The 26,791-nt window shown below is 41.4% G+C and overlaps 1 protein-coding gene and 1 long non-coding RNA gene across 4 annotated transcripts in view; one reads left to right on the top strand and one right to left on the bottom strand.

Moving 5' to 3' along the window:
- Positions 1 to 2,660, bottom strand: part of Gnao1 (G protein subunit alpha o1) — a 148,693-nt gene extending 146,033 nt beyond the window's left edge. For 2 of the 3 annotated variants that reach the window (XM_048428667.3, XM_048428669.3), the window contains exons 1-2: positions 1,806 to 2,654; positions 1,565 to 1,607 (exon numbers count right to left, since the gene is read on the bottom strand). In XM_048428667.3, coding sequence (XP_048284624.1) covers positions 1,565 to 1,607; positions 1,806 to 1,923 — 161 coding nt within the window. In that variant the 5' untranslated portion in view covers positions 1,924 to 2,654. Of the gene's footprint in view, positions 1 to 1,564; positions 1,608 to 1,805 lie in introns of all 3 variants that reach the window. The other variant, XM_048428668.3, reaches the window with a different exon arrangement.
- A 1,746-nt stretch (positions 2,661 to 4,406) lies between these two features.
- LOC146890248 (uncharacterized) overlaps positions 4,407 to 26,791 on the top strand; it is a 116,506-nt gene continuing 94,121 nt past the window's right edge. Inside the window, exons 1-2 of the long non-coding RNA XR_014999138.2 lie at positions 4,407 to 4,536; positions 6,103 to 6,219. This is a non-coding gene — a long non-coding RNA (uncharacterized LOC146890248). The remainder of the gene's footprint in view (positions 4,537 to 6,102; positions 6,220 to 26,791) is intronic.

Genomic DNA, 26,791 nt, shown 5'->3' with positions numbered 1-26,791 from the left:
CCAGAGAAACCCCAGGCCAAATTACTGGTGGCTCAGAAGGGTGAGGCTAGCCGAAGGGGCCTGTGAGAAGAAAGCCCCTGGGAGCTCTCGAACGCAAATAAGAACATGCCAAGCAGATGGGGAAAACTGTCTCCTAGTCGCTACTCCCTACCATCATGGCGCCGCCTGGAACTCGCTTGTCATGCCTGTTACACATGCAAGAATTTTTGCTTCTTGGTTTCGAAACCGCAAGCACAATTTGTCTCCCACCCACCTTCCCTCAAAAGGGGTTTTTATTTTCCATTGTTTTCCTACGGGATGCAATTACTTCGACTATTCTGTCAAGTTGAAAAATAATCATTTTTGTTTACTGCACAGCAACCTCTAATTAGGAGCTGTGTGTGCACGAAGGTGTCACAGCAAAGCGACATGGAATCCTCGCTAAACGGTCCTAACGAACTCCTCCGTCCTGAACTGACAGGCCAACGGAAGCAGGGCCAGGAGGTCCGGAAGGCATGCACCCGTTCCCTGCCGGCCACCCCTCCCCAGGCAAAGCTGCCTGTAGGCTTACTAGGAGCTGTGAAGCGGATGGGACAAGAAGCAAGCCAGTGAGAGGGAAGGAGGGGTGAGGCTCCTTACTGGGGAAATGTGGAAAGGAAGGAATATCCCATTTTGTTTTAATTTTCAACCATCACTCAAATCCACCTCCAGTCAATTAGGAGGGGAAACTGATATCTAAGGCAGAAGGGGGCGTTGGCAAGTGGGGCCTGAAATCCGCATTAAAGGTAGGCTACAGGCAGCCCGGCCTAAGCGAGTGTAAATAAATATAACGAAGAACGACAAAGGCTACACAGTGACAGGAAACTGCTGGTGTCAGGAGAGCAAAGGCTGGAGGGCCAGGGAGCAGAGGGGTTGGAGGGCAGGCGAGGCTTCAGTCCCACAGACAGCGTCCCCCATCCACCTCTGCTTTGGATAAAGCTGTGTCTGTCACATCCGCTTGGAAACCCACCCTTTTCCCCCTAGTGCACGCCCCCTCCCCTAACCCTTGCTCTCGTTTGGGGGGAGGGGGCCGAAGTCACAGCCTCCAGGAATTCAGCACCAAACTCATGAACAGCAAACACTTGCTCTTCCACCTCAATCTGCTAGGGCTGGGTCCCCTCCATGTTTTAGTCAAGTTCAAAAATCACTGCCCCAAGAGAAGTGGGATTCGAGGGGTTGGGTGGAGGGAGGAGTAATGGAAGGAGCCCGAGACAGAAATGGAAGCAGCGAAACACACGAAATACTCCACGAGCAAGAGTTATGATCATAATCACGCCAATAGTGTGATGTTCTGATCAATATGGCGGACACTGTCATTCATACAACTACAGGCGCTCCCTTTCCCTCCCCCCAAACACCCACTCCAGGAGTTGGGGTGGGGGACCCAGAACCAACGTAGGGAGTGGGGGAGGGGAGGCAAAACCAGGTCTCTGTGTGCACGAATTAAAAACCAGGCCTGGAGAGCAATGTGGGTGAGCAAGACAATAAAAACGGTATGAAAATTATTCTTAATAAAAGTACAAATCCCAATGCCAGAGGGACTTACTTCATTTGCTTCACAATGGTGCTTTTTCCTGATTCTCCAGCCCCTGTTGGGACACAGAGAGGGGGGGAAAACTGGTGAGTGTCAGCTCAGAGGAATGGGAAGGGGTTTCAAAGCATGCGAGGGGTGGGCGCTCCTGGGCACACAGTGGTGCCAACTCCGGGACCAGGTCTCCCGTGGCGCAAGTCGGGTGGGGAAACAGCGGCCGGGGTCGAGGAGCGGGGGTGGCTACCGAGGTCCTTACCCAGCAGGAGTAATTTCACGTCTTTGGCGGCGCTGATGCCATCTTCTTTGAGGTTTTTCTCAATCGCCTTGCTCCGCTCGAGGGCGGCTCTCTCCTCTGCGCTCAGAGTACATCCCATGGTGGCCCCTTCCCTGCCACAGCCCGCACGACTCGGCTGGCACGACTCCCCGGGTCGGCGCGCCCCCCACCCCCCCAAAGAGCAGAGCCTGGGCTCAAAGGGGAGAAAATCACGATATCCTCTCCTTGGCTGGGAACAAAATTGTTGAAAGACCAGAACCCCCCAAAAAAGACAGCCTCTATCAAGATTCCAGCGGCGAAGACAAGCGGCAGCTGGTCGGGGTCTGGGGGTGTCGAGGTGAGGGTGGCCGGGGTTTGGGGCTCCGGAGCCGAGGGAGGAGGCGCCCGCGGGCCCGGGAGGCGCGGGCTGCAGGCACTGAGGCTAGTGCACGACCCAAAATAAATAAAATAGGAGTCGAGGCTGGATCCGCAGCCGGAGCCGGCGGAGGGTGGGGTGGGGGGCAGGGTGGGTCCTTCTGCCGCGGCTGCCGGAGGCGGAGGAGGAGGAGGCGGAGGCGGAGAAGGTGGAGGCGGCGGCGGCGCGGGGTGTGGAGGGAGTGAGTTAGGGGGTGCCGCTAGTGCATGTGCACCGCCGCTCCTCGGCCGTCGGTGCGTCCGCGGCGCCTTCTCCGACCCCCGCGCGCGGGGCAAGGCTGGGAAGAGGGTCGGGCCGGGGTGGGGGCAGATCTCTAGCGGGAGGCGGCGTCGCCGGGGCCCAGAGCTCGCATCGTTTGGCGGAGAGCGGCCAGGAGACGGGGAGAGCGCGAGGGAGCCGCGGCCAGCGGGGAGCGCGAGAAGAGGCGGGCAGGGAGGGCAGGGCACGCGCGCGCGCGCCGGGGCGGGCGGGCGGGGAGGGGGCGAGGCGAGCGCCGGGCGCGAGAGCGCCAGGTCCTGCGCAGCGCTCCGCCAGCCGCCCGCTGACGTCAGCAGGGCCGCGCGCCGGGCCCGGGGGACGGCGCGGGCGGGGGCGGGGCGCATGCCCGCGGGCCGCGTCACCTAGCGGGCGCGCGCGCGAGGCGCGGCCGGCTCTCGGGTCCCCTCCCCCCCTCGCGCCTCGGGGTGCGTGCTGGGCTGGGGAGGGCGGGGCCTGGGGCCGGGCGCGCGCCTGCGCCCCACCCCGCCCCACCCCGGACGGTCTCGCGCGCCGCCAGGCCCGCCTCCTGTCAAGCGGAGCGCGGCGGTCAGGTGGCCCCCAGCCCGCCGCCCGTGCCTCCTGCTTCCCGGTCTCCCAGGCTCTGGCTTGGTGTCTCCGGCAGCTTGCCTTTCCGATTGTTCTCCTACGGCCGGAGACATAGCCTCTAGCCGAGCTCTAGTACCTCAGCAGACGTGAGGAGGTAGCGGGTCAGAATAAACCTGCGCACGCCAGAATACAAGGCTAGGCGCCAGGGACAGACTCGGGTCCCTTGCTTCCCGGGCCCGCATTTATTGAGCATCTAGTGTATAGAGGCGGGGCTCGTGGAGAGGAACGCAGCAGGCTGAGAAGAGGCACGGCCTGCTCCTCAGGAGTTTTTGCCTTCCTGGGCTAACGTGAGCCTTACTGTGAGATTCCCACCCTCGCTGTGGATGCTAGAGATGGTTACCATCCTAGGATGGCTTGATGCCAAAGGCCCAGCGACAGTCATTCATGAAAGCCTCTAGCAAATGTTTGTTTCCTTAAATTTTTCTCTCTAGCATGGTCGGTCTTGCTTGGTTCTTGAATTCTTGTATTCCCAGAAAGAACATAAACTGATAAAGTGAATTCTTCATAGGTTTTTGATGAGAAGAGAGGTGTCTTCCTCTTTTGTCTTAAAGTAACAAACTACAAGAAGAAATATACCCATGGCCGTGTCGTCTCAAAGACTCAAAAACCAGGATCAGTTACTGAGTACAGAGCTAACCCAACACTAACCCAATCAGTAGACAGTTGCCAAAGATGGGTCATGTTCTGGGTGGTCTCGGAGAGTCTGAAGGCATTCATTCTTACTGCACAAGATTGTTTTACAATCAGTTCCACCAGGCAGCCCCAGGGGCCTTCCTAGAGAGAAGAGCCAACAGGCAAGGCTGCCCAAGGAAAAGACAGGCAAGTGGCCAGTGGAAAACATGACCCCCATCCCCCCTATACCTCCCATCCCCCATGCTGGGCATTTCCAGACTCTGAAAGTAAACTTGTTTGCTTCATTTCAACAATGGGGAAAAAAACTCCTGTTTTGAAAATGTCACCCAGAATAAAAATACATTTGCAATGGGGGAAGAAAAGGCAATTAAGGCCCACCCAGAAAAAATATTTTTCTTCTGCATTTTTAAAGTTTGGTGTTTCCCACTGTGGGTTTGCCTCATTCTACAAATGACTGTCAAAAGTTATACTCAATACAATTGGAATATTTAAATTTGAGTCATATCCTATCTATCCGAGGAAACTGACAAAATATTCTATAGAGAGTTGTTTTATACAGCAAATAAGTAATCCCCCATCTCCTTTCCTGTTTATGCTGGGTGGGGTTAGTATTAAAGGATGAATCTGATTTGACTTAAAATCAAGTCTCACTAAAATCGTCTTTGCAGATCCCAAACAGACCTTGCTTCCTCAGAGGTTGCTGGAGTAGTTGTGAAGATCTACCATGAACCAGATGCAGGGCAAGTTTCAGTCTTACTACAGTTCTGCCATTTCTACAAGACTGTATTTGAAGGATGGAAGGTAAAGATATAACTGTCTCATTGTGTGCTTGGGGTGGGGGTGGAGCATGGCTTTGCTCTATTAAATGTTTTTAGTGTTCTTTCATACCAGATGACTTACAAGTGAAAACTGTGTGCTCTTGGGGGCATTCTGGTTGTGTGTGAAGCCCTATCCCTGACTCTAGGTGCATGTCTCGCTACATGCTTTCGGTCCTTATGTGGCAGAGGCACAAGCCTGTGTTTGGAGTTCTTCTCCACTCCCTCAGTACTTATTAAGAACCTACCGACTGTGTATGAAGGCTATGTTCCAACACTGTAGATGTATTTCAGATTGGCCTACCCTGTTTTCTTTTTTTTTTTCTGGGTCACTTTGCGTCTTTATGGCTGAGTTTCATAAAAGACTAATAATAATCCACTTCATCTGTATAGTGCTTTACAGCTTACGGAGCACTTTCACGAAAATGATCCCATGTGATCCTCCCACATAAACCTCAGTTAGGACTAGTGTGGGAAGCGTCATGGATGAGCGGCAAGAGCCTAGGCCAGGAAGACAGATTGATAAGAGAAACATTCCGAGATGTCCTACATTTAATTACAAAGGACCATGGGATGAAAGAAAAGGGAGATGGTAGGGGAGATTAACCGGTAGCAAGCAATGGGCCCCAGAGCACAAAAGACTGTTTTTATGTTCTTGAATGTACTTGAAAAGCTTCACAGAAGCCTGCCCTGACTGCCTAGGTGTCAGTGTATCCTTCTTGCAGCCCCAGCCAATCAAGAGGCCTTGGCTTCTTCCCTAATTGTTCTCCCATCGCAAAACCTTTGCTACTGCTTCTGGTAATTCCACCCTTGTTACCAGTACCCAATGTAGATTCAATGTAAATAATATGTATGTAGCAATGTTTGCACTGGAAAGTACTCTGACTTTTTAGAGCTGGGGAATTAACCATCTAACCTGGACAGTGGTGGTTGTAAAATTTGTCCCGGCACCTAGTCATTAATTTTTCTGCTAGCGTCAGTAATGGATCAATAAGCCCTTTCATTTCAGAGAGTTCTTACAAGGTCTTAGGCGTTTTGGTTTAATAAGATACAGCCTGGTACCCATTTTACAGATGAACAAGCTGAACCCCCACTCGGTGGCTTGAGTAAATTGTTCATGGTCAGTTAACTCATTAACGAGTCCACGGATCTTTGCAGTTTTCTGAACTGTTGAAAGCAGCGTGCTGTATCCACATGTAAATCATGCTCAGATCAGAAAGCCGAAATCTCAAACCCAGGCATGTGTTGATTCCCCCAAAGGAAGAAAGGATGAGAATATCTCAGTTTTCTGTGAAGTATAAGTAATAAAAATTCCAACTATATTAAATTGGTCCACAATTAATTCCTGTGGGAATGAGGAAATTATAGTTCTAATATTAAAAGCTAGGATTCCTAGACCACAGACAGAATCTCTTTGGTTTTATTTCATATGATTCTCAGAATTATATTTTTCTGATGATTTTTTAAATCAGAAAAGAGTTCTCACCCCTTAGTCAAATGTTTATCATACTGCACTACACAGACATTATACATCATATTTTTAACTTTAAAGGTACTTTGAATATCTTGCATACTTCATGGAAGGAATGTCTGCAAAGTCTTCTACTTCTAGAGAATAGGGATTCATGACGTGAAGAAGATCCCAGCTCTCATTCAGCATGGGCTTTAGGTAGGTGATCTCAATTTTCCTCTTTCTTTTTCTATGTCTCTAAAAGATAATCCCTTAGCTAATTTTTTTCTAATATTCTTTGGAATGTAAACGCCTTGAAGAAAAAGGTTTCTTTTGTATCTCAAAAGGTCAAAAATGGCCCTTGTCCTCTGGTTGTCATTGTATTTGTTAACTAAAGTCACTTATGGAGGAACAAGAGCTTAATCAAGATATATATATATATATATATATATATATATATATATATATATATATATATCCCCCCTTCCTATATCTGCCATTTGGGCTTTTTTCCTAAGACAAATTTTCCACTTGATTATTCTAGAAAATATTTAAGATTCAGTGAGTTCAAGAAGATAATGTCATCAAGTAAAGTTCTGTGACAAAATGATACTGATTTTGAACCAACAAATGGGAAACTTATTGGCCAACAGGCATTTATGAGAAGAGAATATACCCAATGTTTTTGGCATCCCAACCAGAAAAAAGTACTTGGCTAACTTTTGTGTCTCACTTTGTTATTTTGGAGGGTTCATGAAAAATTAATTGTCCTATGTAAAATTGTTAAGTGTAAAAGATGAGTTGAAAAAAAAGAGATGAGATGACTCAGGAAGAAAGAAGATTTTTGTATATGTGTAAGAGAAAGGACTTGCCTGAAGAAGCATATAAATGTTTGCATGTCACTGAATTGAACTCTTAAGTTATAAAAATCCATTATATGGTCACAGTTGTTAACATTATTTGTTGAATATAACTTGATGGCTCAGGTACTGTAGGTCCATATTTCTATATGGTGTGGCAGCCAGGCTCTGAAGCCATAGGCCCCACCTGAGGTGGTCACATAGCCCTGCAGACAAGTTGTCACTGCCCTAACAAAGGGTCAGGATGTTGTTGCTCCTTTCTTTGTAATTTAGAGGATGCCTTACAGAGATGCTGATTCAAGCCTACAGACAGCAGACAGGTAGATGTGGAGGTGACAAAACGCCATTCAGTCATTCACCTGGTTACCTAGGAGACAGAATGCTGGTGTATTTCCCACTCAGTTTATGTTTTGGTATAAAAGTTGTTTGGAGAATAGACAAGGAATTCTTCAGGATGTGAACTCAGAACTTCATGAGGGACCACTGAGAATCTCCCTCCCGATAAAGCCATGTGAGTTGTGTCTTTATTCCCGCTCCTCCAGCTGGTCCAGAGAGGGTTTATGTTGGGGTCTGGTCGAGAGAAATAATTAAGGGTTTGGGCTAGTACCGGTCCCTGACAAGAGAATGTACTTTGTAATTTTAAATTTTTAATTATTTGTCAATTAGGATAGCAAATGAATCCCACAGGGATGCCTTTGGAGATTTGGAAGGAGCAAGGACTAGGGCTTTCTTGCAAGATTGACCAAGAGCTGAACTTGGCATTGAAGTTTGTCCTAATATGAGGGCATTACTTAATAGTCATGGTTTTGTGTTGGAAGTTTCTTGGGAAATCTTTTGTCAGAAGCTTAGATTTTTATTTGTTATGATGGAAATAATAACAAACATTCTTCAACCTATCTTGGCTGGGTTGACAGAATGAATTTTTACATACACATTTACAAGTAGTTTATGTAAAACTTACTCTGTTCTTCAGAAGACAGGATCTCTAAACACAGGTTTCTTGTGTCCTCATATCTCCAGTCTCCATAGAGCCTTTTGCACACACGCAACTCAAACACATTTTACACATTAGCTCATTAGTCTTCTGTAACCTTCAAAGATCAAAGCCCTATTTATCATCACAATGTTCTTTGCAAGTAGAATTCTTTTTTAACTAATGTTTTCTTCTTTTTCTAATTTTTAAAGTTATTTTATGTGTTCAAGTGTTTTGCCTGTATGTATATATAGGGACCATGTGTGTTCCTGCTGCCCACAAAAGTCAAAAGAGTTGCATCAGATTCCCCTGGAACAGGAGTTGCAAATGGTTGTGAGCCACCATGTGGGTGCTGGGAGGTGACCCAAGGTCCTCTGCAAGAGCAGTAAGTGCTTGTAACCACTGAGCCAGCTCTCCAGCTCAAGTAGAACTGTCTTTGTTTATTCCTCCAAAAAGGTGGATTTTTATCTGACCAGTGTGCCTGATCTGTACAGATGGGAACTGGAGGGAGTAGAGGCTGCCAATTAGCTGAGACTTTCTTAGTGAATTGAAGATTATTGTCTAGACTAAGCATTTTGAATTTTGTTTGGGTGCTCCAAAGCATGTGTGCTCCGGGGTGTTCTATAGATCTGCCAGGTACTAAGGACATGCGTTCCATTGAGGAAGTATGGCTTCTTAGTTTATATGTAGGCATGTATCTCTTCCTCCAGAGGCCTGCAAAATCCTGGTCTGTGTGACAGAGGAGAACATTTTTTTTTATGAAATTCCTGTGTGTATGATGAAAAACAGATATAAGACTGGCAGAGGACAATTCAGATCAACACAATTGTAAACAGATCCCCTATCCTCAAGGCGTTTGGCTGTTATAATTTAGAACTTGAAGTAAAAGGAATTTTCACTGACCTTCTTCTTAAGCTGTCATTTTAGTCTGCCAACTTTCTCCCTGGTTTCTCTAGACTCTGGAGAGGGATAAGAGCAGAAAGAACTCTGGTCTAGTCACTTATAATATAAATGCTGGTTTTTAATGACCAAAGTGAAGGCATACATAAATCATTTTTGTTTTTAATGTTTTTTGTTGTTGTTTTCATTTGTTTATTTTTGGAGACAGGGTTTCTCTGTGTAGATCTGGCTGTCCTGGAACTTGCTCTGTAGTTCAGGCTGGCCTCAAATTCAGAGATCCATCTGCCTCTGACTCCCAAGGGCTGGAATTAAAGGCATGTGCCACCACCACCTGGATATATATACAAGTCTTAATCAAAGCATGTGATATGATGGCTTAATGATTATTCTGAAATTGATGGGGTCAATGTGCAATGACATGCTTTTAAAAATTCGGTAGTAGGAGAGATGGGAGTGATTGGAATAGAACTAAAAGGGACAGAGTTAGGGACTGGCCAATTTGACCATTCTTTCTTTGCTTATATTATCTCTGCCTCTTTTTGAGAATGGAGAGATGGCAATCATTTTTAGTCACAAGTAGAGACGTTTGTGCCTGCATCTGTTCTACTTGACTTTATTCCTTCATAAATATTTCCCTTATAATCATCTCATTTTTTAAATACATGAATTCATTTAATGTTTATGGGTCCTTACCATATGTCAGGCAATGTTAGAGGCCAGAGATAGAACACATATAGTTCTCTGCCATCCTAGTGCATATAGTCTCTGACCTTTGAACTGAAATAATCTTTCATGCATTAATTGATTTGATCCTCATAACTGTTTTTCAGAATTTTCATTTTATGCACAATGAAGTTAAGACCAGAGAAGTTCAAGTGGTTTAGCCCAGATCACCCTGCTTATTCTTTATATGGTTGGGCTATACACCCCCTTTTTTTTCCTACACTCCAGGACAATAGAATTTCTGCAGCATTTACTACTGATTTAGATCTAATTTTGAAATATTTTTTAGGCAATGTTTTGCTCTCTCGCTCAGACTGCCCTTCAACTGCCTACACTTCTGTCTCTACCTCTCGAGCACTGAGATTACGCAAGTGACACCATGCCCAGTTTCTAAGTTAGTCTTCTGAATAGAACTAAGGCTGATGATTTAATGAGTTCTTATTCAGCAGTCTTCTCCTCCTTTGTCAGATGTTATGGAGCATCATGAATGAACAAACATTTTTTGTTGTTTAGTTTATGAGACAGGTTGACCTCATATTCCAGACAGTCCTCCTGCATCCACCTGTCTAGCTGAGATTTTAGGCTGGAGCCACCATGCCCTGCCATAAATAAATTTAATCCAAGAAATTAATGATCCTATGGTATTTATCATGCCAAATCATTTATAGGTCTTAAAAAGATTAGATTATCTTTGTAATTATTAGAATATTTATACATACTTTGTGGCACCCTCCCCATAAAAGTGCCAACCTGAGACCAGGAGTCCAGAAATCGGGAAAACAGATGGAAATCGGGAATGCAGAAACTGGGAGTCCATGCTGTTTAACTAAGGGAAGATGTTAATATACGTCATTCCCAATAAGTCTGAATAAATAAATGAATGCTGTTAAAGCAAAGGGCACAGAATGAAGAGGCAGTACTAGCAGTCTTTATTCAGCTAACACTGGGAGATTTAATTCACACCCCAGGCTTCAATTTCCTCAGCTGAAGTGGATTTTAGATACTTCCCGTTGTCTACACCTATATTTCTAAATCTGAGTTGAGCAGACAGAGAAACAGTAGAGAACCAAAGAGGAGGCCACAGCAGGCAGAGCTACAGTGAGACAGCCCCTCACAGGGCAAAGCAAGAGTATTACAAATCTGCTACTCAGCCATTGATCAGGGTAATCTGTCCTGCTGTCAAACGGTCCCTTTTACTTTCTTCTCTTTAAATCAAGTCTGAGTCTTTCTTACATCAATAGCATTTGCTTTAGAACTGTAACACCTTGGTGAGCACGACAGGCCAATATTGTGAGAAGGCTATGGTTTGACTTTGATTCCAACTTGGAAGTGATGCTACTTCTAAAAACGCTGAGGGGTTTTGTTTGTTTTTTATCATGAAAGTTTTCCTCCAGATTGCAGTTATAACCCTTTCAGTGCAGTAGGCAGATAACAGTCAGCAATTACCACCCACCTGATTCTGAAGAATTTCCTGAGGGGTGAATGAGTGGGTACCCTCCTCGGGAGTGAAAGGACAGCTGAAGGAGTCACAGATCCAGGAGGGCATATGCAGGTAACTAAGGGGCACACACGCTTAAACGAAGGGAGCCTCAGATTCTCCGTGGCACCGGCCATCACTGTTGCCATTATTTCTTGGTCCTTCCCTGCTTGCTGAAAGGGATGGAAGGATTCAGCATAATGCTTCCACATTAGAGACACCAGTGCTCTGAGCATGAAAGAACAAAAATGTAAGGGTGTAACTAAGGGTGCCCAGAAATCTAGGTTTTCAGGCATCCTATAATATATGTTATAGGTATCATGTAATTTATGTTAGAACGCTGGAACTCCAATCAGAGAACTTAACACGAACAATGTAATTAGCTTGGCACCAGGATACATCCCTGTAATCCCAGCGCTTGGAAGGCTGAGAACAGAAGGGTCCTGAGTTTGCAGTCAGCTTGGACTACATAGAGTCCTGTCTCTAAAAAACAAAACAAAACAATAACCAAAAAGCAAACAAGCAAGCAAGCAATGACAATAATAGCAACTTGCTTCATATCAAAATGAACATACGTCTACATGTTTAAATTGTAACCAGTGTTTACTGTACACACGAAAAAGTTACTATTTCACTACGAAAGTAATCTGCTACTATAAAGAAAAGCAGAACTACACAGAAAACGTGTCTTCTCTACTCAATGGTGACTAAGCAGTGACATTTCAGAATTCCTTAGGGGCAAAGACAATTTGCTATTGAATCTGGAGCCAGCTGTACTCTCCCCTCCTCAGACAGCTATTTAGGAATCAGCTTTTCACTGCTAGCTGGCATCATTGTAACCACTGAGATAATCCAGCATCATGAGAGCATGCTGAGAGGATCACACATGAAACAAAACTCAGGTAGCTGGTGGTAAGTTAGTCACATAGAGCATTTCCTGTCTTTACAACTTGGCTGGTTAGCTCCCTAGGCTGTGTAATCCTTATCACAGATTCTGTATTAACGCAGGTCATGAATGCGGAAAAATCCAAGTGTTTTCTTGGTTTCTGGGCATCAAATCAATCCAGGCTGGTCCTTTAGTATCAACTTCTTTCAGGTTCTCTGTATCTGCCTTTGACCCTGCTTTGGGATTATAGATCTTCCTCCATCTCTTCAACTCTGTGGAAATAAGAGACCCTGTTAGCCAGTCTGTGTGACTAGATATCTCTTCTCTACAAGCAGCATCTCTGATGTCCATCATCTGTTTATCTGGTCCTTTGCCCACAATGTATTTTGAGGCTACTTAATCCTCTTCTTCCCAACTTCACGTTCTCTTTAAAAAAATTTCTTTTTATATTCCATTGAATTCAAATTTTGTTGCTCATATAAGCACAGTATGGGGTCACCCGCTGGAGCATGGTTGATACACCAGGGACCAACCATACCCCTAAAGAAAAGTGACCCTTCCTCCCCTTGTAGCCATCAATTGCCAATAGTTCCTCAGCCGGAGTGGAGGCTTGTGAGCCCTGTCCTCCACTCTATGCTGGATGTTGATCTCTTGGTCTTGGCACTAGAGAAAAAAATACATTTTAACACAAAAACTGTTATTAGAGACAATGAAGATCACTTTATAACATCATAAGAAAGATATAACAATGCATATTTATATATATATGTATGTATATATAACATTTAAGCATATAACAGTTACCAACATACATGAACCTAACAACTGAGTCTCAAAACACATGAGTTAAAAACTAGCAAAACAGACAATTCAATAACAGCATGCTTCAATGTCCTATCCTCAATGATGGATAAAGTAACTGGGTGGAAGATCAACAAGGAGACATCAGACATGAACAGCATCTTCATCATACAGGCCTACTGATGCCTATAGAACACTCCACTCCAGCAGTGGGACCCCATTTTATTGAGCCCACAAGCAATATTCTCTGGACTAGATCTATGGTAGATCACAAAATGAGCCCCACTGAGCTGAAAGGGCTTCACATCAACAGAGTACTCCTGTAGCCGCAACATACTTATATTAAGCATCAAGGGCTGGTGGTGTAGCTTAGTGGCGCGAGGCGTGGCAAACACTGCTACCCAATGAGCTGTGGAAAAGGGCTCAGCTGGTAGAGTTTGTCCAGTGTGCATGAAATCCTGGGTTCAAGCCCCAGCATCATATAAACCAAGTGTGAGGGAACACACCCATGATCCCAGCACTTGTGAGTTAGACCCTGGAGGATCAGCAGTTCAAGGCCAACCTTGGCTACAGGGCAAGCTGAAAGCCAGTTCAGGGTATATGAGACTATGTTTTAATAAAACAGAACAGAGCAAACAAAATAACAAGGAAATGTGAGCATTGTACAAATATATGAAAAATAAATGATATGCTTCTGCGTTTTATGGCTTTCAGAAGAGTGCGATGTAGGGCGTGTGTTAAGAGAAGGACACAGAGAGAATGAGAGAGCACCAGTAAGCTTTCGGCCTGGGAACCTTTCAGAGATTTGTGCTAGGAACTGGGTGAGGCGTGGGGAGGGGCCTGGGCTTGTCAGTTCAGGTGTCCCACCTGGGGTCCAGATGCCTCCCCTCAGTTTCAGTTACTGACTCCCATCCAGCCTTTTGGTGAAGGTGTGCATGTAGGAGATGAGGAAGCAGAGTTCTCCTCTAGCATTCCTAACCTCCAGAGAGGACTGCTTGGAACTGCGCCTCTGGGGCCCAGCCCTGCCTGGCTAGTTACTATTGCTTGTTCTCATTGTTTCTTCAGCAAAGAAGTAACACTAAAGTTGTCTAGGAACAAGACCAGAGAGCAGAGTCCCCAGTAACAAGCTACTGGATAAACAATGGGCTAAGACAGACATGGTGGTATATACGGATTATTCTAGCAGTCTGTGACTGACACAGGATGATGGCCATAAAACAGAGGTTCCATGATGAGAGCCCACTTAAAGAAACAAATGAGCAAAACAATTTAAGAATGGTCCAATGAAGAAATGACAAAGAAAACTAGAAAATACTTTGAAATAAATGGCAATGAAAGCACAGTGTGCTAGAGTCTGCGACATCCAGCTGATGCTGCATGGTGGGAAAGAGAGCTTTAGATTCCAGCACTTAGAAAAGAAGGAGAAAATCTAAAGTTATCATCTGCGTTTTCTACTAAAAGATGCTTCAGGAGGAGAGCAAAGTAAACACAAAGCAAGAAGATGAGGAAAATAAGATTAAAGGAGAAATACATGATCCAGATAGCAGAAAACTGGGGCTGGAGAGATGGTCCAGTGATTAAGAGCATCCACATGGCAACTCACAACTATCTGTAACTCCAGGGGACCTGATACCCGCATAAAGACATAATAAGACTAAATAAGTCATTAAAAAATAAAAAAGATTTTTTTAAAGGTCTGGAGTAATGACTCAGTAGTTACGAGCATTTTCTGCTCTTGCAGAAGTCCCAGGTTCAGTTCCTCTCCCTCCTGTCAGTGGATTCAGTTAGTAGGTAGCTCCAATTCCAGAGGACCCAATGCCCCTTTCTAGCCTCCTCAGGCACCCACATATACATGCACATAAATAAGAATAAATTTTTTTTAAAAAAAACAGCCAGGCAGGCAGATCTCTGTGAATTTGAGGCCAGCTGGTTCCAGGACAGTCAAGGCTACACAGAGAAACCTTGTCTCAAAAAACAAAAACAAAAACAAGCAAACAAAAAAGTGGAAAACTGGCCGAAAAAAATTAATAAAAGATTGCTCTTTTTTTGGAAAGGCTAACTAAATTGATAAACATCTTGTCATGCTGGCCTAGGATAAATAATTAAATTACTAAAATCAGAAATTAAAGAAAGAATAATGCTGCCACTCATAGGGAAATAAAAGATATTATAAACAAATACAACGGATAACTATATAAACTATATGTCAACAAATTATATGATTTGTTATAAAACTAGACAGACTAGTGGAGCTGGATAGCTAGGTAAATTGATAAACTAATTTGCTAAAAAAATATTTCAAAATGTCTGACTCAATTTGTAATAAAGAGATAGACTTAGTGATTTAAAATTATCCAGCCAATGGTCTAGGCAGCTTCATTAAATCATTCTAGCAAGGAGACCCTTACAGAAAACCACAACCAATTAAAATTCAGCAAACAAGAGACTGTGGTACCCAGTCCCAGCTTACACATCTACAATGCAATCCCTGCACCCGAGCCTCAGGGATCATTGCAGAAGAGCTGGAAAGATTGTAAGAGGCAGGGAAATAGGAAGTTTGCTGTGAAATTTTGTCTCTAGAAATGACAGAGAGGCTATACCCATAAAGTCTCATCAACATGGCTGCCTAAAGGAGATCTGACCAAGCAAGACACCAATGGACATGCTAACAAGGAAGGGGAAAAGCTCGCTGGTCTTCAGCTGTAGACAAAGAACTATGAACAAATGGGGAATGCTGAGAGTGAGAAAAATGGTCTTCCCAGAGAAGAGCGTCCCCAACTGGTATCCAACACTAAGTGATCAACCCTGAGGTTGTGTACATACAGATAGCATTATACGGGCTGAGCAGGTTATATTTATGTATTTAGGAATTCACACACACACACACACACACACACACACACACACACACACACGTTATAACAACTAAAGAAAAAGACACCAAGAATTTGAGAGAGAGCAAGGCAGGCTGCATGTCAAAGGGAGGAAAGACGTAATTATGATTTCAAAAAATAAAAACAGTATAAGAAAATAAATTCTACTGAGTATATAAATAATCATCTCTAGGATTAATATTGTTAAGAAATTAAAATCACCCTCAAGAACCTGCGGATTTAATGCTATCTCTGTCCAAATCTTAATGGGAACTTTTGCAGAAACAGAAAATCTCTTCAGAAAATTCATGTGGGATTTCAAGAGTCTCCAACTAGTCCGCATGATTGTGGAAAATAGCAAAGCTGATGTTAACATTTCTGATTTCAAAACTTGCTATATAACCCTGCAGCAGTCAGAGCGATGTTATACAAACGCGTAGGCCAATGGATCCGAATAGAGAGTCTTGTGAACTCTTACACTTGGATGCTAAGATAACTGAGGGAGGAAGGGCAGTCTTCAACAAATGGGACCAGAAAGTGATATTGGCATGTGAAAGAGGGAAGTTTGAACCTTATATAAAGGCCTAAACATAAGATTTGGAGCTATACAATTCTTAACCGGAAGCAGGAACATTCTTCATGATATTGAGTTCAGTAATAACTTCCTGGTTTTAACTCCAAAGTCACAGGCAACAACAACAACAACAAGACAAATTTGACTTTGTGAAAAATTTAGAATATTGAGCTTCAAAGGGCACTAGCAAGAGTAAAATAACCCACAGAACGAAAGAAATATTTGACAACCTGACAAAATTAATATCAAGCTTATCTAGAGGACTCATAAAGGGCAACAACAAATGAAAAACACTTAGATTTTAGCACAGGCAAAAGAGAATTAACTTCCTCTGAAGAATCTAAGCAGAGCATGGATTAGCAGTTAGTCTAAGAGAGAGAGGGGGGATAGAACAGTCATGTTATGTAGAACAGTGGTTCCACATATGTCTACCTCAAAGCCTTAGACTCTGTGACTGTTAACTTATAGTACAGAAGAGATTCTGTAGAGCCAATGAGATAGAAGGAGTTTATACTTGAGTATCTACTCACATGAATCCTTAAAAATAGACAACCTCTCCCACGATTAAGCCAGACACTCCAAATAAAATGGAGAGATTATTAGATTATATTAAAATTTGGCCAAACTATATGCTTATTACAAGAAACAATTGAAATATCAGTATAAAAATAGGCTTGAGAGCAAAATAAAAATGGGAAAAGAAAAAAATCTATACAAACACTACTCAGAAGGAAGTTGGAATGACTGATATAAAAGTAGACTTCAGAGCAGAGAATAGCATCAGGAATAATGAGTGTCATCTCATAAAGATAAGTGGATTAATAAAAAAGAACAGTTCAGCCATTTATGCATCTCAAAATGTGAGTTCAAGATACATGAAACTAAACAGACAGAAATGATAGCTCTCAGCATTCCTTTCTCGGTGACTCATGACTGTAAAAAGAAAATCAATAAACACATATATGGGACTGGGGAGACAGCTCAGTAGGTAATGCCCTTACTTCCAAGCAGGGGGACCAGATGCTTGGATCCCTCTGCATGTATAGCAGAATGCATATGAATCCCAGTTTAGAAGCAAGGGTAGAGTGGGTAGGGTGGGAGTAGAGACCCTGTCTCAAAATATAAGATAGAGAACAACAGAGGAAGATACTTGACTTTGGCTTCTGGCCTCAACATTCACACACACATGTTCATATATACACACATTCACACACAAATAAATAAAGGTCTTGACAACTGCTATTAATAGATTTTCTTAAATGACACAGGACCCTTTGTCCAGCAAGTATATACATTTTTAAAGTATATATTGTGGACCTTAAGACATTTTTATACACTAAAAAAATCCACAGCATACAAAGTATATTCTTCAATGACAATAGCTAATTAGAAATAAATAACAGAAATATTTCTGGAAAATCTACTAATATTTGGAAATTAAATAACATATTTTTAAATTACTATGAGGCAAAGAAGAAGCCAAAAGAAAATTTAGAAAATATTTTGGCTTCAATAAAAGTAGAAATATAACATACCAAAACTTGTGGGATACTAATAATAGCATCACTTAGATGGAAATAAGATCATTGTATACCTAGTTATAAAGAAGCAGTCCCAAATCAAGAGACACTTTTTACCTGAAGGAACTAGAAAAGTGAACATATGTAGAAGAAAGGAAATCATAGCATCAGACCAGATATCAATGAGCTGTAAAAGAATAGGAAAAAATTGATGATACTTGTTCTTCAATAACAGAAAGTTTGTTCAGTAAGAAGGTAAATAAAATGAACAAACCTTTATCAAAATTGATAAAAAATGATGTAGAACACAAATTGCCGCTTAAATGGAAACACATCACTACAGGATATGTGGTTATTAAAGACAGTGTGGGGATAGTATGAAGATCTCCATGGCAATAAATTTAGCACTCAAATGAAATGGGACAGATTGATTTTAAAAGACACAAAACACAAGAGGTTACTCAAGAAGAAATAGATAACCTAAATAATCCTATGTCTGCTTTAAAAAACTGAATTTTTAATTTAAAATCTTCCAATGACAATAGTAGAAGGCACAAATGGCTTCATTGGGAATTCTGCTTTTTAAAAAAGATACAATCATTTTTCAGAAATACTTTCAAAAGGTGAAGAGAGAAGAACAGTTCACAGCTCATTCCATGAAACCAGTGTTAGCTTTATACCAGAATCAGATGAAGATGTCCCAACAGAAGAAAGTGCAGGCCAGTATCCTTCATGAACATAGTAAATTCAAGCATCCTAAGGAAAAATTCACTTAAATAAAAGTGAAAGCTCAAATGCTTTTTGGGGGTGACTTTTTAAAAGTCACATGCATTTACATTGCTATTAAAGTAAATATTGTATTTATTTATCTACTAAAGTATTCCACTTTCTTCTTTAGGAACTAATAAAGTACAAGGAAACTTAGAGCCTAAAACAGCTACGAACAGAAGTGGCTTTGCTGAGAGTTTTACAGCTGTTTCTGCTGTGTGAATATAGGAGAGGGGCCACCTCTGTTTATATATCATTTAATTTTATGGTCTGGATAGGATTTAATTTTAGGATAAACTTCATTTTGTGTTTCCTTTGGCAACATTTTCTAAAATTTTCTAAATTTTACATTTAGAAATGTAATTTCTTTACATTTTCTAAAATCTCAAGTTGTCACTATATTTAGTCTCAGGCTTTTAAAATTCCTTTTATTACTTAATCTGCAATATCTTATTTATGATATTTCTGTAATAGTTTGCCTATCCCTGTCTTGTTTCTCTTGAACATTGTTGATATTTGCATTAATAAAGACTAAATGAACATACTGTAGTTATATTTAAAAAAACTTGATTTGACTTATTTTTGTATTTTGTTGACAATGAAGCATAATGCTTTAATTTGCTATGTGCTTACAGAACAATGAATCACATGTATAATTTGGATAGTTTTTTAAATTTATGCTTGTTTATATCATAATTATTCAACTATATAGTTTTAAGGATTCTTTTTTAATTTTATTTGTTTTTATTTTATGAACACTAGTGTTTTGCCTGCATGTATGTCTCTGTGAGGGTGTCTGCTCACCTGGAACTGGAGTTATCGACAGTTGTGAGCTGCCATGTGGGTGCTGGGAATTGAACCCGGGCCCTTTGGAAGAACAACTGGTGCTCTTAATCTTGGAGCCATCTCTCCAGCCCCTAGTTTCAAGGGTTCTTATTGACTGGGAGTGGTGGTGAATGCCTATAATCCCAGTACTCAAGATGCAGAGACAGGAGAATAACTGCAAGTTGGAGGCCAACCTGATTTACACAGAGAGCTCCTGGCTAGCTGGGACCACACAGTGAGACTCTGTCTCAAAACCGAACCAACAGAAAGCAAAAGGCTACAGTGGTGCTGTGCTCGACCCTCAGAGCGATAGCAACGTTACTTTATATTTTAGTCTTTATTTGCTTTCACTCTTCTCCCTGATTGCATGACATGCGTTTAAAAAGGAAAAGATTCTGCAGTATCTCTAGGCTCTTGATATTACTGTCACTTTATTTTTGTTGGCACTTTTAGCTTTGTAACTCATATAAATTGTTACATTAAGCTACCAAATCATTTAGTGCCCTGAAAATAACCTCATAATTTATTTTTTAATATAGCATTCTTAACATTATTGATTTCAGTAATCATTTAGATATGACGAAATCATGCTAAACATTTAAGACTGAAGCAAAATGCTCCTTGGTGAGATACTGAATATTTCACTGTGGTAATTCAGAGTACCTCGATTATCATGGGGATGATAAACAAATTAGAGACATAATTGCAGGAAGAAACAGCTTTCCTTAATGGCCCTGCAAAGGTTACATTCAAATAATTATCTTTCATTCGTTGATTGATAAAATAATGGAGATAACAAATGTGACCTAATACTGTTTTTAGAAAGCCACTCCTCTCATAAAAATCATCATTATTGGTAGCAAAATTAAAAAACATACTTGCCACTAGTTTATATATTCACTGGATCCATCAGACAAACATTCTTTATTTCATGTAATCCTCGTGACAATATTGTACGCGTTTCTATCCTCGTTACGCAAACGAGAGGCAGTTCCTCAGCGTTCTTGTCCCAAATGGCTTCTCCTCTAGAGTCTGTATTTATGTTTCAGTCAGTGCTGCCCTTAGCCCCAGGTTCTAGGTGCAGCAGTCAAACTTAAATTTTGCCAATTCAAAGTTTTCATCCTAAGAGCTGTGGAGATGGCTTAATGGCTACTGGGGCTCTTTCTTCAAGGTTCACTTCCCAACACCCAGAGTCAGGCAGCACCCAACTTCCTGTAAGTTCCGTCCCAGGAGATCCAATCCTCTCGTCTCTTCTCAGTGAGCTCCTGTATACATGTGGTATACATCTGCGACATGCACTCACACAGACACAGACATGTACACATAAATAAAAACACAAAATATTTTAAAGAAATCTGATTCCACAGAGCACAGGACTTGCCTTAATAGTTCAAATGACCCACACTGAGCCAGTCAGCCTTTCCTAGAACTACTCTGTGGCTATTTCCAGGGACAGTATGGCCTGTCTCAAACAGGATCACAACAGGACACACAGGAATTCTGGGTCTGAGATTATATTACTGGAATCCTTGTCTGACCAGTGTTCAGGCTTCCCACATCTCTAAAACTATAGTGGAGACTTGAGACTATTGTGGACACATCTAAACCCTACTTGTGTGATTCATATGGGTCAAACAGCATAGACAGTGGCTTCTACTGTGCCTCATTCAGTGGCACGTATCAGTGATGTATCAATGACTTTGATATGTTGGATGTATTTCCTGACACATTAAAATAAACAGAATCATTATGAAAAACTTACCTACTAACTATCCACAATAATTGCATGTTTTTTTTCTGGTCTGCATGGCATCTTTTGAGAAACTTTGCGGTGCAAAAGACACTACATCATCCCATCTTGTTCAGAATGCTGCTTTTTTTTGGCCTGTGCATTTGTGTTTAAATCCTGTCTTTGTATGTGTAACCTTTACCCCCACCCAAAAAAAAAAAAAAAACAAACAAAACTAGAAAAGAAGTCAGTGGTGCAAAGCTGTATCTCAGCACAAGGGAAGCTGAGGCGAGAACACAAAGTCGAGGCCAGCATGTGCTATACAATGAGACCCTGTTTCAAAATGTAAAAATGAGAGGGTGGTTAGTTTGTCTTACTGTGAAGAACTACAGCAAGAATGAGTGGAGGTAAAGAGAAGATGGAGTGAACAGATTAAAAATGAAATCTCTTAAATATCTTAGTGTTAACACATATGTCGTTACAATGAACACAAACCAGAATCTGAAAATCTCAAAACTAAATACCCTGGCAATTAAGAGCAACTTGGTGGCAGAGTCTCAGTGACTTAAACTATCCTTAAACTAGCTCACCAACCAGTTTTTGTTTTTAACTATAAGATGGGCTTAATAAACAACTCATTTCATGATGTAAAATATTTATTGCGAGATCTATATTTTGGTACAAAATGCACCAAAACATTTGTTTCTATTTACCTTGAGAAAAAAAATCCTTTTCCAAGAAAGCTTTCAGAGATCAACCATGTATTCCTCATTGTAGCTCTGAGTTGCTTTTCCATAGAGCTCGCCCTTCTCTGTGTACATTAATTAAATAAGAACTGCTTTCCCTCTTTATCAAGTCCACTTATTAATCCAATCACAAGGATATATTTATATTCTAGTATGCCTTAGTAACATCGGTGACAACTAAGTAACAAAACAGGAATCCAGAATTCTCTGAATTCAGTTGCTGTTTTGTGGCTGCTCTCAGACGTTTGGACAAATATTTAAGCCTGCTTTACCTTTTCCTTTTTAAAAGAAAGATTTGTTGTTATTATTTTTAATTATGCATATGTGTCTTGCTGTGGGTGCGTGCATGTGCATGCAGGTGCAGAGGCCTGGGATGCCAGATTGCCCTGGAGCTGGAAGCACAGGTAGTTGTGAGCTGCCCAATGCTGGTGCTGGGAACCAAACTCAGGTCCTCTGTAAGAGAAGCATGTGCTCTTAACCGCTGGACCATCTCTCCAGCCCCATGCCTTACCTTTTTCTGAAGTAGCTTTGAAACTCAGATGTCTCAGATGCTGGTGAGCTGGGTAAGATCCTGGCAGTGCTGGGCTGTGTAGAGTAGAAGGTGAAAGCGAAGTATGAATGGCTGGCGCCTTAGCTCCTACACCCCTACTCTAGTCTGTCTCTTAAGGCTTTGACACCATGTGTGCCGAGGCAAACTTCAGTATCATTCTGGGTAAGTGTCTCTTCTTAGCAAAAATGTATTGTTTTACCAGCTGATGCAATGCTTAAAAAGCCTGTATTCACATGCAGAACCTCCCCTAGACCCCGTTTCCCTCATAAAGAGTGGTCGCGTTTTATTGCCCTGTCTTTCCTGGTGACAAATTGAAGTGAAGTGATTTGATCATGATGATGAAACTATTGGGTGGTAGAGTTGGGATGTGAGCTCATATGTTCCCATCGCTCTATTATGTGGATTGTTTGCTTTATCTAGGAAAAAAAAACTCCATGAGGGATTAAAGCAGTGGTTCTCAACCTTCCTAGTTCTGTGACCCTTTAATTCCCTTCCTCATGTTGTAGTGACCCCTAGCCATAAAATTATTTTAGTTGCTACTTCATAGTTATAATATAATTTTGCTATTATTATGGATTGTAACGTAAATATCTGATATGTGACCCCAAAGGGGTTGTGACCCATAGGTTGAAAATCACTGGGTTAAAGGAAGCTAAACATTTTCACTTGTAGTTGGTGAAATGTAGTTGGCTACAAGTGAAGCACATTCACTTCTTGGATGTGCTTGCAGGACTTTGTCTTATAAAAGTAATATCCTTTTACCTCAGCAGAACCAAATCAAATGCATAAATCCTTAATCTATACCATATGTGTGAGGAACCAATCTCCATTTGAAGACAGTCTTTTATAGTCTCACAGAATAATTTAATAGAGCAAACAAATGATTATGAATTGACTATGAAGTTTTTTCTTTTGCCTAATTTAATGACATTTTCTTGTGGAACTTTCAAGGTCACCCACTGGTGGTTTGAATAGGAATGACCTCCATAGACTCATGAGTGTGAGTGTTTGGCCCAAAGGGGATGGCATTTTTAGGAGGTGTGGCCTTGTTGGAGTAGGTGTGGTCTTGTTGGAGGAAGTGTGTCACTGTGGGGGTGGACTTTGACGTCTCATATGCTCAAGCTATGTCCAATATGGCACACAGTCTCCTGCTGCCTGTTGATCAAGATGTAGAACTCTTAGCTTCTTTCCCAACACCATGTCTGCCTGCATGCTACCATGTTTCCCACCATGAAGATAATGAACTAAACCTCTGAAACTGTAAGTCAGCCCAATTAAATGTTTTCCTTTATAAAAGCTGTCATGCTCATGGTGTCTCTCCACAATAAAACACACTCATATCAAAGAGGTAGGGTAACATCTGGATTTCAAAGAAAATCAATCAGTTCTTAAAGCTGCATACTTAGACTTTTTGAAGGTATTATTTTAAAAAAGTTTTAACTCATCTGCAACATGTTTTGTTTTGGGTTCAGAAATGTTGGGGATTTTGTTTGGTTTTGTTTTTCAAGACAGGGTTTCTCTGGCTTTGGAGCCTGTCCTGGAACTCACTCTGTAGACTAGACTGGCCTTGAACTCACAGAGATCCACCTGTCTCTGCCTCTCACGTGCTGGGATTAAAGGCATGCACCACCATGGCCTGGCGATGTTAGGGATTTTGTAGTGAGATAGATTGAAATGCTATTCCTAAAGATGACTAGGTACTAATAAAAAACTTATTACATAATTTTCATTAGATTTTTAGAAAGGCTAGTTGCTCAATGGTCAATGGTTAGTCACTGTAGATTTAATCACTGTAATGAGCCTATGGTGAATATTTGACTCATAGGAACTACAAGAAGACAGATATTGGCTTTCATGTGTGAGAGAGCACTGCATGCTTGGTGATGGCTCTCAGTTTGTTAACCTGCAGGTATAAAGTTAATAAATGGTAGCTCATCAATGATAACATCTCTGTGATGATGGTGTATCCCTTTCCCTATGATTCTACAATAATTATTAATCAATATTATAGAATACTTCTCTTTACTCATTCTCTCTATATGTACTTTTGTGAGATTAACTCTTTAAACTATTTATACTCCTAAGAAGCTTTTTTATTTTTAACAGATAACAGAAGATCCACAAATCAGGCCATGAGAACCATGGTCTAAAGGATATGTGTAAATACTGAATAGCAAGCAGGAAATTTGTCTTGAACTCTGCAGAAAGATGAAATGATTTTAGAGTTGAGATGATCCAGAAGACAGTGGTTGGCAAGGAGGTCAAAACATTTGCCAACAGATTGAACAGAGTAGGATTTGATTGAGCACCAAATTGGACTAGTGCCTTCCCTTTAGCTTTAGACCTCAGAGTAGTAATAGTTGATGTTGTGATTTTGCTACTTTCCTTCAAAGAAATTAGGGTGATGCAATTACAAACATGACTTTCAGAAGTGCAAATATGTACATGGCCAAGTGTGTACCTGAATATATACATACACACTTATGTTATGTAACATGTTCATGATTTGATACTCTAGGAGATATGATGGATCTACCTACACAAATGAATGAATTCTCATATTTATCATTTGTAAGGAGGATCCAATATTAAGCTTAATAGAAAATCTTCACTTGCAGAGAAACAGTGTCTGAAGGTAGTTACATATCTAATAGCTGAAAAGATTATTTTAGATACTACAATGACACTTCTTTTGGGGATAATATCACAAAGCTCCACAAGATAATATAGGGAACCAACTGAAAGTCAAACCCAAGCTGACAGCATCATACTAAGAGAATCTACCAGAAGATTCTCATTGTTGTCTAAAGAAAATTAGCCACATTATAGGTCTGCTTGTTAAAATATCATAACCCACAGTTCATGTGTTGTGTCATGCCTGGGGCCTTTTAATTAAGTGTTTCCTCAGAACATTTTCTGGTCTCTTCAGAGCAGCTGTTTTATTTACTCTTCAGCATTCTGCAAAGTCTCACTTAGCATCCTTTATAGTATGCATTTTTGATGAGGATGGTGTTGCTATTTTTACATGGGCTTTGTGAATTCCTTTGAGGAATTCAGGGGTCCTGGAGAGGAAATGGTGGTTAGCTTCTTGTATTGAATCTATCCATTTCGTCATCTCACAGAGCCCCGTGTAGAGCTGTACCTATAAAAGCCGATTTGCCAACTGTTTTTGCTCTGAAGGGACATCACCTATTTTTAGCAACAAAGAAGTGTTAGGAAGGGGAGGGAGGCATATCTCAGAGGGACAGATCTGAAATGAAGCCCAGAATGCTGAGAAGAGGGGAGAGAAAGCAAAAGGGTGTTTGTGAAGGATGTTCAGGAGAGTGCAGATCTGAATTTTATACTGCAGGGAAGTCTCTTAAAAAGTCTGCTAATAGAGAATTTAGGAAATGTTATTAAAGAAATCTTTACGACAACTGAATAAAGGAAATCAAGGCAGGGCAAGATGAACTGGTTTGATTAGTTCTATAATCTGTATTTTTAAAAGTCTAAGATTCTAATGAATTAGCAATGCATTAAAGAGTCAACTCTGTATAGGCTTGTGCAGGAAGCATTTGGAGGTGGGGTGGGAGAATGACATATTCAAAATACAAGGTGAGGCAAATGTTGTCCAAAATATAACAAAGCTGCATTGGATGTTTTCTATTATCCTATTTAAAGTTTAAAATAATAATTTGAAAGTAAAAATTATCCCCCATTTTTATAGATTAACAACCAAAGTGGGGGGGTAGGGAGAAGGGGTCTTTCTCTTACCCTCTCCTTTCTTCCCCTCTCCCTCCTCACTTCTCTCCTATCCTTTTCTCCCTTCCCCTTCCCTCTCTTTTACTCCTCTCCCCTCTCTTCTCTTTCCAATTTCATGTCCTTCTTTCTTTTCTTTCTTTCAAGGTTGGGCTGAAGAATTAATAGAACACATTGCCTTCCTTCCAAGGTTTCACATTTTTGAAAGCCAGCAGAATTTCAGCTTCCTAACAAGTGCTATGGTAGAAACATGAGCCCAGGGACCTGAAAACTCAGAGCCAGAAGCCTTTGGTGCTGCTTGATGCTATCACAGAAGGCTTCTGGGAAGAGGTTCTTTTTCTTTTTCCTTTTCCTTTTCTTGAAAATACTTTTTTTTCTCAAATAATATATTCTGATTATGGTTTTCACTCCCTCTACTCCTCCTGGATCCTTCCTACATCACTTACCATATGTATTCATCCCTTTTCTGTCTGTCATTAGGAAACAAACAGGCTTCTAAGGGATAATAAAAGTAAGGTAAGGTACAATAAAATAGGAGAAAACAAAACTAACACACTGAGATAGGACAAAACAAACAAACATAAAAAGAGCTTGAGAAGGCACAAAAAAAAACCACCCAAACCCAAAAAAGCAAAAAAAAAAAAAAAAGCAAAAACCAGAAAAAACATAGATGCAGCAATCCATTCATTTGCATCCTCAGGAATCCCATAAAAAACTAAACTGGAAGCTGTAATATATGTGCAAGCAAAGGAGCTGTAAAGTAAAAAGGGAAAAATAAAAATTAAAATTAAAAATAAAATTAAGAAAAGGAAAAGCCTTTTATGAGACAAAAAGCGCCCAGAGATGCC

The sequence above is a fragment of the Myodes glareolus genome, chromosome 22 (assembly GCF_982192425.1).
Source record: "Myodes glareolus chromosome 22, mMyoGla1.1, whole genome shotgun sequence".
Lineage (NCBI taxonomy): Eukaryota > Metazoa > Chordata > Mammalia > Rodentia > Cricetidae > Myodes > Myodes glareolus.
This window is presented reverse-complemented; position numbering and strand designations above follow the sequence as displayed.